This window comes from Rutidosis leptorrhynchoides, chromosome 6, assembly GCF_046630445.1.
Source record: "Rutidosis leptorrhynchoides isolate AG116_Rl617_1_P2 chromosome 6, CSIRO_AGI_Rlap_v1, whole genome shotgun sequence".
NCBI lineage: Eukaryota > Viridiplantae > Streptophyta > Magnoliopsida > Asterales > Asteraceae > Rutidosis > Rutidosis leptorrhynchoides.
In genome coordinates this window covers 42,106,759-42,119,419 of record NC_092338.1, presented here as the reverse complement: position 1 = coordinate 42,119,419, position 12,661 = coordinate 42,106,759, and the positions used below count along the sequence as shown (strand labels likewise).

Below are 12,661 nucleotides of genomic sequence, written 5' to 3'. Positions count from 1 at the left end.
TTTTTAGTCCGTTGCGTCGAGCGTTGAGAGTTCACTCTGGTCCCGGTTCCGGATTTTCGAACGTCCTTGCGTACAATTTAATATCTTGTACTTTGCGTTTTGAATCTTGTACTCTTATAATTTCGAGACGTTTCTTATCAATAATTGGAACCTCTTTGATTGTCTTTTGTACTTTTGAGCTTTTTGGTCGTTTGCGTCTTCAATTCGTCGAATCTGTCTTTTGTCTTCACCTTTTATTATTTAAACGAATATCACTTTTAAATAGAACAATTGCAACTAAAAGCTTGTCTTTCTTGAGGAATAATGCTATGAAATATATGTTCGTTTTTAGCATTATCACCGGCAAAAGATGTATGCTGATCCGCGCAGACGTCCGGTGATATTTAATGTAGGTGATCGTGTATATTTGAAAGTTTCACCTTGGAAAGGGGTGATCAGATTTGGTAAACGTGGTAAACTAGCGCCGAGATTTATTGGACCATTTCCGATCAATGAAATTTTGAATGATCAAACTGTTATTTTAGATCTTCCATCAGAGTTAGCAGGAATTCACAACACGTTCAACGTGTGCTATCTGAGAAAGTGCAAAGTAGACGATGAAAGTCAGATTCTTCCATTGAAGGATTTGAAAGTTGATTTAACTAAGAAGTTAGTAGAAGAGCCGGTTAGAATAGTGGACAAGAAAGTCACAAAGCTAAGAAAGAAACAGATTCCTATGGTGTTAGTGGAATGGCGGAACAGTTTAGGTTCTAACTTGATGTGGGAAACTGAGGAGTTAATGAGGGCGCGCTATCCCCATTTGTTTGACCTTGACCAGATTCCGAGGACGGAATCTTCTTAAGGGGGGTTAGATTTGTAACATCCTCAATCGGGCCTAGTTGAGAAAAGGAGAAAGAGAAGGTTCAGTGATTAGATAACTGAACACCTTCTCGTTTGCTGGTAATCGGTGAGTGGGACTAACTGGAGAATATAGTATATAGTAGCATGTTATATTATGACTGCCATGCCTGTTAGATATACTTATTGTTGTGGATAGTTAGTACATTGTGATGACTGCATGTTGGTTGATGCTTGTCTGCTGGAGTCCAGTGCGTCCCTATTGTGTGGTGGCCTCGGTAGGAGAGATCAACCTGCGGGTTGGGTTCCTCATGTGGTGGCCTAGACAATCGTGGTGTATATATATGTGAATGACGCGTCCGTCGCGTGTGGATTATGTATATACATACGGTGGTGGAGGAACTTCTGGTAAGCCCCAGTCCGATCAGCTGGTGGTTAATGGTTTGGCCGAGCCGCCAGAGTCTCTGTAGACGGCACTTGGGTGATGTTTGTGTGTTAGACTATTGTGACATGATTAGTATAACACTTCTGTATGCTATGGCCTGTAGTTAGTCGTACTCACTTAGCTTCGTGCTAATTCCCCTCCATCTCCTCCCTGCAGGTTGTTAGCTTTTGTAGATAGTGCTTTTGGGAGAAGACGGGCATGATGATGATATGTTTGATGGAGTCAACTCTGATGTGTCTTTTTGAATATGAACCGTGTACTTTTGAAAACAGAATGTATTTAAGTCTCTTCCTGTTAATATGTAAATTGTTTTAATGACACGTGACATCAGTTTGTACAAATGTCGATATCGTATTTAATTAATATTATGCTTCCGCCACGTATTTATTATAAAAAAAAAATAGCGGTGTCACAAGTGCTCTGATACCAACTTGTGACACCGCTATTTTTTTTATAATAAATACGTGGCGGAAGCATAATATTAATTAAATACGATATCGACATTTGTACAAACCGATGTCACGTGTCATTAAAACAATTTACATATTAACAGGAAGAGACGTAAATACATTCTGTTTTCAAAAGTACACGGTTCATATTCAAAAAGTCACATCAGAGTTGACTCCGTCAAACATATCATCATCATGCCCGTCTTCTCCCAAAAGCACTATCTACAAAAGCTAACAACCTGCAGGGAAGAGATGGAGGGGAATTAGCACGAAGCTAAGAGAGTACGACTAACTACAGGCCATAGCATACAGAAGTGTTATACTAATCATGTCACAATAGTCTAACACACAAACATCACCCAAGTGCCGTCTACAGAGACTCTGGCGGCTCGGCCAAACCATTAACCACCATCTGATCAGACTGGGGCTTAACAGAAGTTCCTCCACCACCGTATGTATATACATAATCCACACGCGACGGACGCGTCATTCACATATATATACACCACGATTGTCTAGACCACCACATGAGGAACCCAACCCGCAGGTTGATCTCTCCTACCGAGGCCACCACACAATAGGGACGCACTGGGCTCCAGCAGACAAGCATCAACCAACATGCAGTCATCACAATGTACTAACTATCCACAATAATAAGTATATCTAACAAGCATGGCAGTCATAATATAACATGCTACTATATACTATATTCTCCAGTTAGTCCCACTCACCGATTACCAGCAAACGAGAAGGTGTTCAGTTATCTAATCACTGAACCTTCTCTTTCTCCTTTTCTCAACTAGGCCCGATTGAGGATGTTACAAGACTGAATCATCAAGAAAATATTTTCTTGATATTTTTAGAGGTTAAATAGAATACAGGAGTCGTGTAATATGGCACATTATGACGTTATGATATGTGAATCGTCACGTTCCATTTAGAAACTCAGCATGACTTACTGTAATATAATCACGTTGATCAAGTGTCATTATATTATACTAACTCATGCTTCAGTTCCCAACACTACTTCAATAACATTCATATTTTAAACTCGGAGGTTTCAGAATTTAGAAACTAAAATAGTTTCTTTTATGATATTACACAGATAGCGCGAAGAAGTAAATGATTTCGGATAGCAATAGTTGTGATGATATCTTCAGAAACATTGAAGATATTTATAATGAAAGATATGATGATATCTTAGAATTTTTAATATCAGATGATGATGAAGAATATTGTTCGCAAGGGTTTAGAGTCAGGAGCAAGATATTCGTTAATGACTTCAGTAGATACTGAATCATTTGGATTCTTTGAAGGCAGGTTTAGTCTTTGTGATTTGTCCACAGCCTCCTTCATAGTTTGCTCAATCTGTTTTCCAGTTCCAAAACTTCTCTTTTTTTTCTGAGCTTTGCCAATATACTATTCTTTATCATCAAACTTTTTACTGTTAAGGTCATTTACAGTTTTTGCTGCTTCATCAGCATTTTTCAAAATTTCGAGAACTAAATCGTAGATTGTGGTGTTTTTTAGAAACTTCACATTTGAAATATATAAGTCTAGAAGATGGACGTTATATGCATATATATAACTATTGGCGTAGAAATACTGCGAGATTCAAAATACTGATTTCTAATTCCCGGTAGTTGGTATGGCAATTATTGTTACAAGATGCGGATGAGTAAATGATAGGGTTCCAATGAATAAGTATAGTGATTTTTCGAAGAGGCTCAAAGATCAATGAAGTTGCTAGTAAGTTTACTGCTAATGTGGCGAGATATAAAAGGTTCCCCGGTAACAATGATGAAAGGGTAATCATTATAATAAGGCTTATTCGAATGAACAATTGAAGTTGGTTTGTTGGAGCTGCGACAAAAATGTCTATTTTTAGAAGGGATTGAAAAGTTATTTTAGCTAATAAATGCCAAAGGGTCTGACACAGATACGTGTTAAATTATGACTTTGGTTTCAAGAGTTTTTTAGGTACATAACTGTGGGTAACATGTGGTTGGATCATCATCTCGATTGTTCATTATTTGAAGTGTCTTCAGGAATTTCGAAGGGTTTGAACACAGATTGTAATCGTTAATATACACATGATGTTCTAGCACAGTTTTGAAGTCAAAGTATAACTTTGAAAGATATAGGAATCTAAGAGTGGTGTCTTCTGTTAAATCTTGACTTGGATTTTGATTTGTCAAAATCAAAATATGTAATCAAATTTGGATGAGGATGGTTGTTTTGATTTTTATAAAAGAATATATATATATTGTTGTGAAAGTAGTGAGTATAGTTGATGATTTGTTGAATCAGAATCGAAGAATGTAACATATTAATTGTGAATTTATATATCTCTCGGGTATTACCTAACCGTTAAAATATTCTCACCATTAACAATTTGTACAAAAGAATTTTCTTAATTACAATCTTTATGAAAATATACCTACATATATATTTTCTTTAGATGTAATCATGGATTTAATGAGTTAGCATAATATTAATCTCATCCGTTTTTCGACTAGGACTAGAATATATAATCTCTAAAACTTTTAGAAACTACATTTTCTCTGAAGAATATTTCTTCGATGAAGTTATGAATCAATACTTCATCGTTTATTGTTGTTGGTATTCCTTGGTATCTATGGTGCGTATGACGTTGATGCTCGAGGTACAGATTGTGATATTGAGGTGTGGGATGCGGATGTTGTTGTTGGTAGTGGTAATGATACTGTTGGTGTCGGTGATGATGGTGGTACTGCTGATGCCGGTGATGCTGCTGGTGCTTGTAAACTTTTCACCATATTCTCTAAAGTCACTACCTGAGCACGAAGCTCGTTGACTTCTTCTACTACCCCGGGACGATTGGCGGTTCGGACGAGCGGATGAATAAGATCTAGAATTTGAGATAGTATATAATCATGACGAGATACTCTGGAAATGAGAGAGAATATGGTATTACGAATAGGTTCGCCGGTAAGTGCTTTAGGTTCCTCGCCAAGAGGGCAATATGGTGGATGGAAGGGATCACCTTCTTCTTGTCTCCAATGATTAAGTAGACTACAAACTCATCCCCAATTCATCCAGAATAGATGATGGCTAATTGGTTGATCCATTCCGGTCACACTGCTTTCGGAGCTTGAATGGAAATCCATATCGGAATATTTATCGGAATCTAAGGAATTTGAACTAGATACGTGATCCATCTTGTACAATCAGGGAATTGATTTTGATATGAGATAGATTATAGGATTTAGTTTGGTATTCTCCGATACATAATTTACATATGTATATATAATACCAAAATCCCATAAGTTACGGAGAAATTTTTGGAAAATGTCAGGAAAAGTTTACAGTAACAGATACGCTAAGATATGAATTTTGTCTATACACTATTCATGCAACAAATACAGGCAAACATGTCTAGACTTAAGAATGATAAGCATGTAATTTCTAACAAGAAATGATAAGCAAAACTCGGTAAAAACAGATACGGTCATAGTCCAGACTCACTAATGCATCCTAACAATTACCAGTTAAACACACTAATGCAAATTCTGGTTCCCTATGACCTCAAGCTCTGATACCAACTGTGATGATCCTTCCAAATCCATTTGGACAAATACATCATTCATCGATTTCACATTGAGGTACTGACCTCTACATGATACATTTTGTAAACATTGCATTCTTTTGAAAAGGTACACCATAATTAAATATCAAATTCCAAGGTTTTTGAAGTTTGATGATTTCTACATATAGACAATCACCGTAATTAATAGTTTAAAATACTACATCCGTTGATAATGCAGTCTAAATAAGATACATGGTGATGATTTTGTGAATGCAACGTTTTCTCGAATAAAGCATGTATGACTCCATGCACATAGCTTGTATCACATATAAGCAAACAATGGAAGACTTCTAGGAACCTGAGAATAAACATGCTTAAAAGTGTCAACACAAAGGTTGGTGAGTTCATAGTTTTAATGTTGCGCATAATCTGTATATAAAGGTGGATCACAAGATTTCAGTTGTTTCATCCAGAAACGTTTATCAAATTATTCTACAAGATTGAGCATCCTGGTAACTAAACTTTAATGTATATATAATAAGTACCCCTGTTTTAACATACATGCAACCAACATGTACAATATACGCAAACCAACGTGTACTAAACTCAAATAGCATACGTCTGTTTTATAGTTCAGGCTAGGGTTTCTATACCTGGAACAGACGAGGATGTTAAGCCCTATGGATCCATATATAACTACTCGCGCCCACCATTTCTTATAACCAGCAGTTACTAGTTACCAAAGCTAAGGGATTTTCGATTCAAACTCGGTATAGAATTTAGTGTGTACTTGTATCCATTGCGTTGAAAATAAAGTGCATGTATTCTCAGCCCAAAAATATATATTGCAAAAGCAATTAAAAAAGGGAGCAAATGAAACTCACCTTAGCAGCACATAAGGTCATTCACCGAACTGTGACCGAAACTCGGAATGCAAATTAACCGTAGATCTCAACCTAAAGAACATATGTTGGTCAATACATGTCTAACAAGCTAGGTCAGGTCATAGTGTATCACAATCCTAATGCTCGAGACCGACATGCAAAAGTTAACAAAGGTCATCTCAAAAGTCAACCTGACCCAATATGATCTTTAAATCTATACATGTTTATTAACATAGTATAAGTCTTGATAATTAAACGAATTTACAGTTTATCAAACTCAAAATATTATTTATTTTATGAGCTATATTATATTTGAATTATCATGGCAATCGAAATTATTTTATTATTTCACATAGTTTTCCAACACTTGTAAAATCATATTATAGTGTTTATAAAGCTTTAAAACATGATAAGACAATTAACTTTGACAATTGTTCAACAAAACAAGACGTGCCTTGTATAGAAATTTATTTACTCGATTAGTAATATCTAAAAATCCAATTTATCAATCTCATAGACAAGTTGTTTAAATATTAATTTACAGTTTCAAACACAATTTCAATTAACGCCAAATATAATTTAGTTGACGGTATCTTTTAATCCGTTCATCGAAATCACGCGATTTTGTAAATGAAAAGTTAATAATTTTTCGCCAGCTTTCCAAAAACATGCATATCATATACTTTATATCAGTAGCATATGTATCAAATTCGTGATTCATCATAAACTATCTAATGACAAAATTAAACATACAAGCATGCATAATCATATATACTCGAGCACTAGACATGGATACACTATTAATATATAAAAGATAAGATATGAATGCTCACGTATCAATATTGTGATTCAATATTGTAGGAAGGTACGTAGACGCAACGGAGATGATAAACGCTAGGTTGACCTTTGACTCATGATCAAAACCCCCAAGCAATACCCATAACCTCCTTAGCTATAACCCATAATTTTCTTAGCTCTAACCCGTTTGAAAACCCGTTTTGAAATTACCCGAACAGCACTCCGTCGTAGTATTTTTTGTATAAATAATAATACTACTACTAACAACAATGATTAATAATAATAATATTAATCTCATTAATATTAATAATAATAATAATAATTATTATTATTATTATTATTATTATTATTATTATTATTATTATTATTATTATTTTTATTTATATATAGAGAGAGATCAGAGATAGATAGAAGAGGGAGTGATAAACTGGAACGAAATCGGACGAACTTATAGACATTTTTCTCACCTAACCGATGATTGATAATAATTTAAATAATATAATATAATAATATAATATACATAAAACGTGTTAAAATAGTGAAAAACGGTGAAAAACAGTAAAGTTGCCTCAATTATTTAAACATTACGCGTTTCGCGTAAAGTTTACAAATTCTACGTAATGTTTTGAAACATTACGCGTTTCGCGTAGATGGGTACGCGATCCGCGTATAGTGTCTTCACGAAAGTTGTAGATTTTTGAGTTACAGTCGTTTGGACACTGGAATCACCCTTTTTTCGAGTTAGTATGATTTAGTTATGATATTTCTCGTACAAGTGCGCAGGTTTAGTGATTTCCATCATTTTAACTTGAAATCTTGAGATGAAATATTATAGTCTTTTAGTGCTCTTTAGAAATCTTTATTTTATCTTTATTTTTATTTTCATATCATTGAAAATCCATAAAAATATTTTATAATCAAATTCTATTATATCAAAAAAAAATATATTTTCGTACGTTTGAAACTAAATCAAATAATACTATAAAGTTTAGTTTTTCCAAAACTACTTATATTAAAAATCATTTTATTCAAAGGTTTAAATAATAGAAATTGTTATATCATAAAACATTTTCATTTCATAAAGTAAAATCATATAATATATAAGTCATAATAATTTCCAATTTTTACTTACAGTTTATTCGTGAATCGTAGGATTAAGTCCAATGGACAATTAAATGTATGACATCGTTTTAAATAAACATATCCATTTTCTTATTTTGTGGACATCCATTTACATTTCATGTTCTTACTATAAATTTTATGAAAGTTAAATAATTAACTTATCAAGAGTCACGAGAAAGTTATTGTAAAGCATGCATTGAAAATTAAGAAGGAATCTCTACTAACTTTTGTCCAGTTACCGTTAATTGAAACTTTTGTTCTTACTTGTAAATCACTTTACCAATCATTCCGAATACCGTTAAAAAGGAAAGATTTCCTAAATCAAAGTGGACCTTTCAACAGAGACTCGTAATCATACAATGTATCTGATAAATCAATCATTTGATATTATCTTTTAATTCCGTTGAAAAATATCTTGAAATAATTACGTTCATGTAAAGTATTATTCATCTAATACCTTGTTAACGTTCTCAAGTCATATAATAGATTTCGTAACTTATTTTCATATTAATCAAACCGTTTAATGTTTCATTAATATTTCTCAATTTAATAATCACACATATATATATGTTCATACATATCTATTTAAACATAATTGTTCGTGAATCGTCGAGATCAGTCGAAAGGTAAATGAATACATGAACATAGTTCAAAGTTTTTGAGATTTCAACATTACAGCATTTGCTTATCGTGTCGGAAACATATAAAGATTAAGTTTAAATTTGTTCGGAAATTTCCGGGTTGTCACAACTTTATTCATATTTTTTTCCTCAACAAGGTTGCATACGTCATCATCATTGTAAGCATCTTTTATCAATTTCCTTTGTGATCATAACATATTATTTTGATATCTGAGCACTAAGCCTTCACCAAACAAATAATATCGATGGCCTATGATCAAAATTCCTTAAATTCAATTCAGCTCTTGAAAATAATCAAAGCGTAACGTGAACTTTTGGCCTGATATGGCATAACCCAAAATAGATCACAGACTTATTTTACCATTGGACCAAATTCCTTTGACCAGTCTGGTTTTTCTTCTCGAGTTGGGCCTTACAACTTATGTCAAAGTGGACAGCCTCATACATTTTACATGCAACTCAGACCTCACAATCAGCCCACTTATCAAACCTCAACACCTCAATCTACTAACTGGGGCAGTCAACATAGTGGTGAAGTAGATTGGAATATGGACACAGGTGCTTCCACCCATCTTACATCTAGCATTAATAATTTGAGTACAATTTTTAATTATTGCATGTACCCTTCGGTTACCGTTGGCGACGGGAACACTATTCCTATCACTAACACTGGCCATAGCGTGTTGCCTAATATCCACCGACCACTTTACCTTTCTAATGTACTTGTAACACCTAACATTGTAAAAAATCTTATTTCTGTTCGTCGCTTTGCCCGTGATAATAAAGTGTCTGTTTGTTTTAACGAGTTTGGTTTTTCTGTCAAAGACTACTTCACTCATCGCTTGCTCCTCCGATGTGACAGCACCGGAGATCTCTACCCGTTCACGCCTTAGTCATCTACACCTATTCAACATGCCCTCCTCACCACCTCCACTACATGACATCAACGTCTCGGACATCCCAGCGTTGAATCATTCCGTCGTCTTGCTTCTAATAATTACATAGCTTGTAATAAAATGAAGCCTCCCGAGTTTTGCCATGCATGCCAACTTGGCAAACACGTGAGGCTTCCGTTCAGTAGTTCTAGTTCACATGTTACTTCTGCATTTGATATCATCCATTCTGATTTATGGACTTCTCCAGTTTTAAGTCTTAGTGGTTTTAAATACTATGTTATTTTCTTGGATCATTATTCACATTATTTATGGGTGTTTCCCTTACGCAATAAATCGGAAGTATTCAATATATTTGTACAATTTCGCGTATTCATTAAAACATAATTCAACACTGAAATTAAAGCTTTCCAATGTGATCAAGGAGGGGAATTCGACAACACCCCATTCCACCAACTGTTCCAATCAAATGGCATTCAACTTCGATTATCATGCACCCAAACTTCCCAACAAAACGACAAATATGAAAGAATGATCCGCACCATAAATAACCTAATCCACACTCTTCTATTTCAAGCAAACCTACCTCCAACTTTTTGGACAGAGGCACTACACATGGCCGCCTACCTTCTAAATCTTCTTCCATCGTTCGCCATTAGCTATGATATTCCTCACACACGACTCTACAAAAATCCACCCAACTATTTCACACTACGTGTCTTCGGTTGCCTCTGTTACCCTCATCTAAATACAACTAACAAACTCGCTCCCCGCTCTACACCATGCATCTTCCTTGGATACCCATCCAATCATCGAGGCTATCGATGCCTTGATCTCTCCACCAACAAAGTCATATTATCACGCCAAGTTACCGTCCATGAAAATTCGTTTCCATACGGTTCTTCCCCACCCTCGTCTGCTCCTACCACCTCTACTGCTTCCTATGATTTCCTAGATCCACCACCTAACTCCTTCTCTCGTAGCTTCGCTGAAAATACCACTCCCTCATCACTACCCACCTCTGATCACACAACACCACCCTCACCTGAAAATGTCACACCTCCCTCACCACCACCTCAACCACCTCATATCCCAGCAAATCCACCAAATCCAACCAATACTAATACTTCCTACACTCATCCTATGGTCACCCGTCACCGCCTTGGCATCACTAAACCCGTACAACGTTTAAATCTACATGTGTCCACCACCTCTCCCATTTCTACCTTTTACTCTCACGCGCTTAAAGACCCCAACTGGAAACACGCTATGACCTAAGAGTATAATGCTTTAATTTAAAATAATACTTGGACTCTTGTGCCCCGCCCTTCAGACACGAACATAGTTCGCTCCATGTGGTTGTTTAAGCACAAGTTTAATGCTGATGGGACTTTGAGCAGGTATAAGGCTCGACTAGTTGCTAACGGTCGCAACCAGCAGGTCGGTATTGATTGTGATGAGACGTTTAGCCCAGTTGTTAAACCAGCCACCATTCGGACTGTTCTTAGTCTTTCCATTTCTCGAAATTGGCCCGTTCATCAGCTAGATGTCAAGAATGCTTTCCTCCATGGTCATCTTTCTGAGACTGTCTATATGCATCAGCCACCAGGTTTTTGTGACCCTTCACGACCCGATCATGTGTGTCTCCTACAGAAATCCCTTTACGGATTGAAGCAAGCTCCACGTGCATGGTACCAGCGATTCGCAGGCTATGCTCAGAGTGTCGGTTTTCAGTAAAGCCGATGCGACACTTCCTTATTTATTTATCGACATGGTACCGATACTGCATATCTCTTGTTATATGTGGACGATATTATTCTGATTGCCTCATCGACTGAGTTTCTTCAGCGGGTTATTGCCTCTCTACACCGGGAGTTCTCCATGACCGATCTTGGTCCGCTGAATTATTTCTTGGGTATTTCAGTCACTCGTACCTCTTCGGGGATGTTTCTTTCTCAGAAGAAGTACGCTACCGAGATTTTAGAGTGCGCAGATATGATGGGGTGTCACCCGAGCAGAACCCCGGTCGAAACCAACTCCATGCTTAGTACGTCAGGTCCACCTGTTGCTAATCCGACATTGTATCGCAGCCTCGCTGGGGCTCTTCAGTACCTCACTTTCACGAGATCGGACATTGCTTACGCTGTACAGCAGATATGCTTATTCATGCATGACCCACGAGAGCAGCATTTTTCCGCACTTAAGCGGATTCTCCGGTATATTCAGGGTACACTTGATCTCAGACTACAGCTTTTTACATCATCTACCACATATCTGACAGCCTACTCAGATGCTGACTGGGCTGGTTGCCCCAACACTCTTCGCTCAACCTCAGGATATTGTGTATTTTTGGGTAATAACCTTCTGTCGTGGTCCTCAAAACGACAGTTGACGCCATCTCGCTCCAGTGCCGAAGCAGAGTACCGCGGGGTTGCTAATGCTGTTGCCGAGACATGCTGGCTCCGCAATCTACTTCGCGAGCTTCATTATCCTTTGTTTTCCGCCACTATTGTGTATTGTGATAATGTGAGTGCAGTATACATGTCAGGTAACCCGGTTCAGCACCAACGCATGAAACACATAGAGATTGATATTCATTTCGTGCGGGATCTTGTGGTGCAAGGACGTGTCGCGTTCTTCATGTTCCATCGTGATATCAGTATGCAGACATCTTCACCAAAGGCCTTCCTACTGTCCTTTTTGATGAGTTCAGGACCAGTTTGAGCGTTCGCTCAGCTCCGGCTCCAACTGCGGGGGAATGTTAGCGGATATTATTATTACCATTATGTTTATGCTTTGTAAGCCCATTTCTATAAGGGCCCAGTTTATAGTGTCAGCCCATTAGGTTTAAGTTGTCATCTATTTATATTTGATATTAGCATTCTTGTACGGGACATCAATTTATCAATAATAATTCACCTTAACAATAAGTAGTGAGATTAAGAAAAGCTCAAGTATTCATTCATCTTATAATATTTTTACTGAAGTAGCGTTGAAATTGTGATCCATCTTTCTAATCATCCG

General features: G+C 36.6%; 1 protein-coding gene across 1 annotated transcript; it reads left to right on the top strand.

Moving 5' to 3' along the window:
* Positions 1–11,518: 11,518 nt before the first annotated feature.
* On the top strand, positions 11,519–12,361 carry LOC139853592 (uncharacterized mitochondrial protein AtMg00810-like). Its single transcript, XM_071842976.1, has one exon. It carries the CDS (start codon positions 11,519–11,521, stop codon positions 12,359–12,361), a length of 843 nt encoding a protein of 280 aa, XP_071699077.1.
* Positions 12,362–12,661: the final 300 nt, after the last annotated feature.

What these genes read in the sequence shown, in the direction of transcription:
- LOC139853592 (XM_071842976.1), top strand. Translation starts at nt 11,519, where the DNA reads ATGACCGATCTTGGTCCGCTGAATTATTTCTTGGGTATTTCAGTCACT.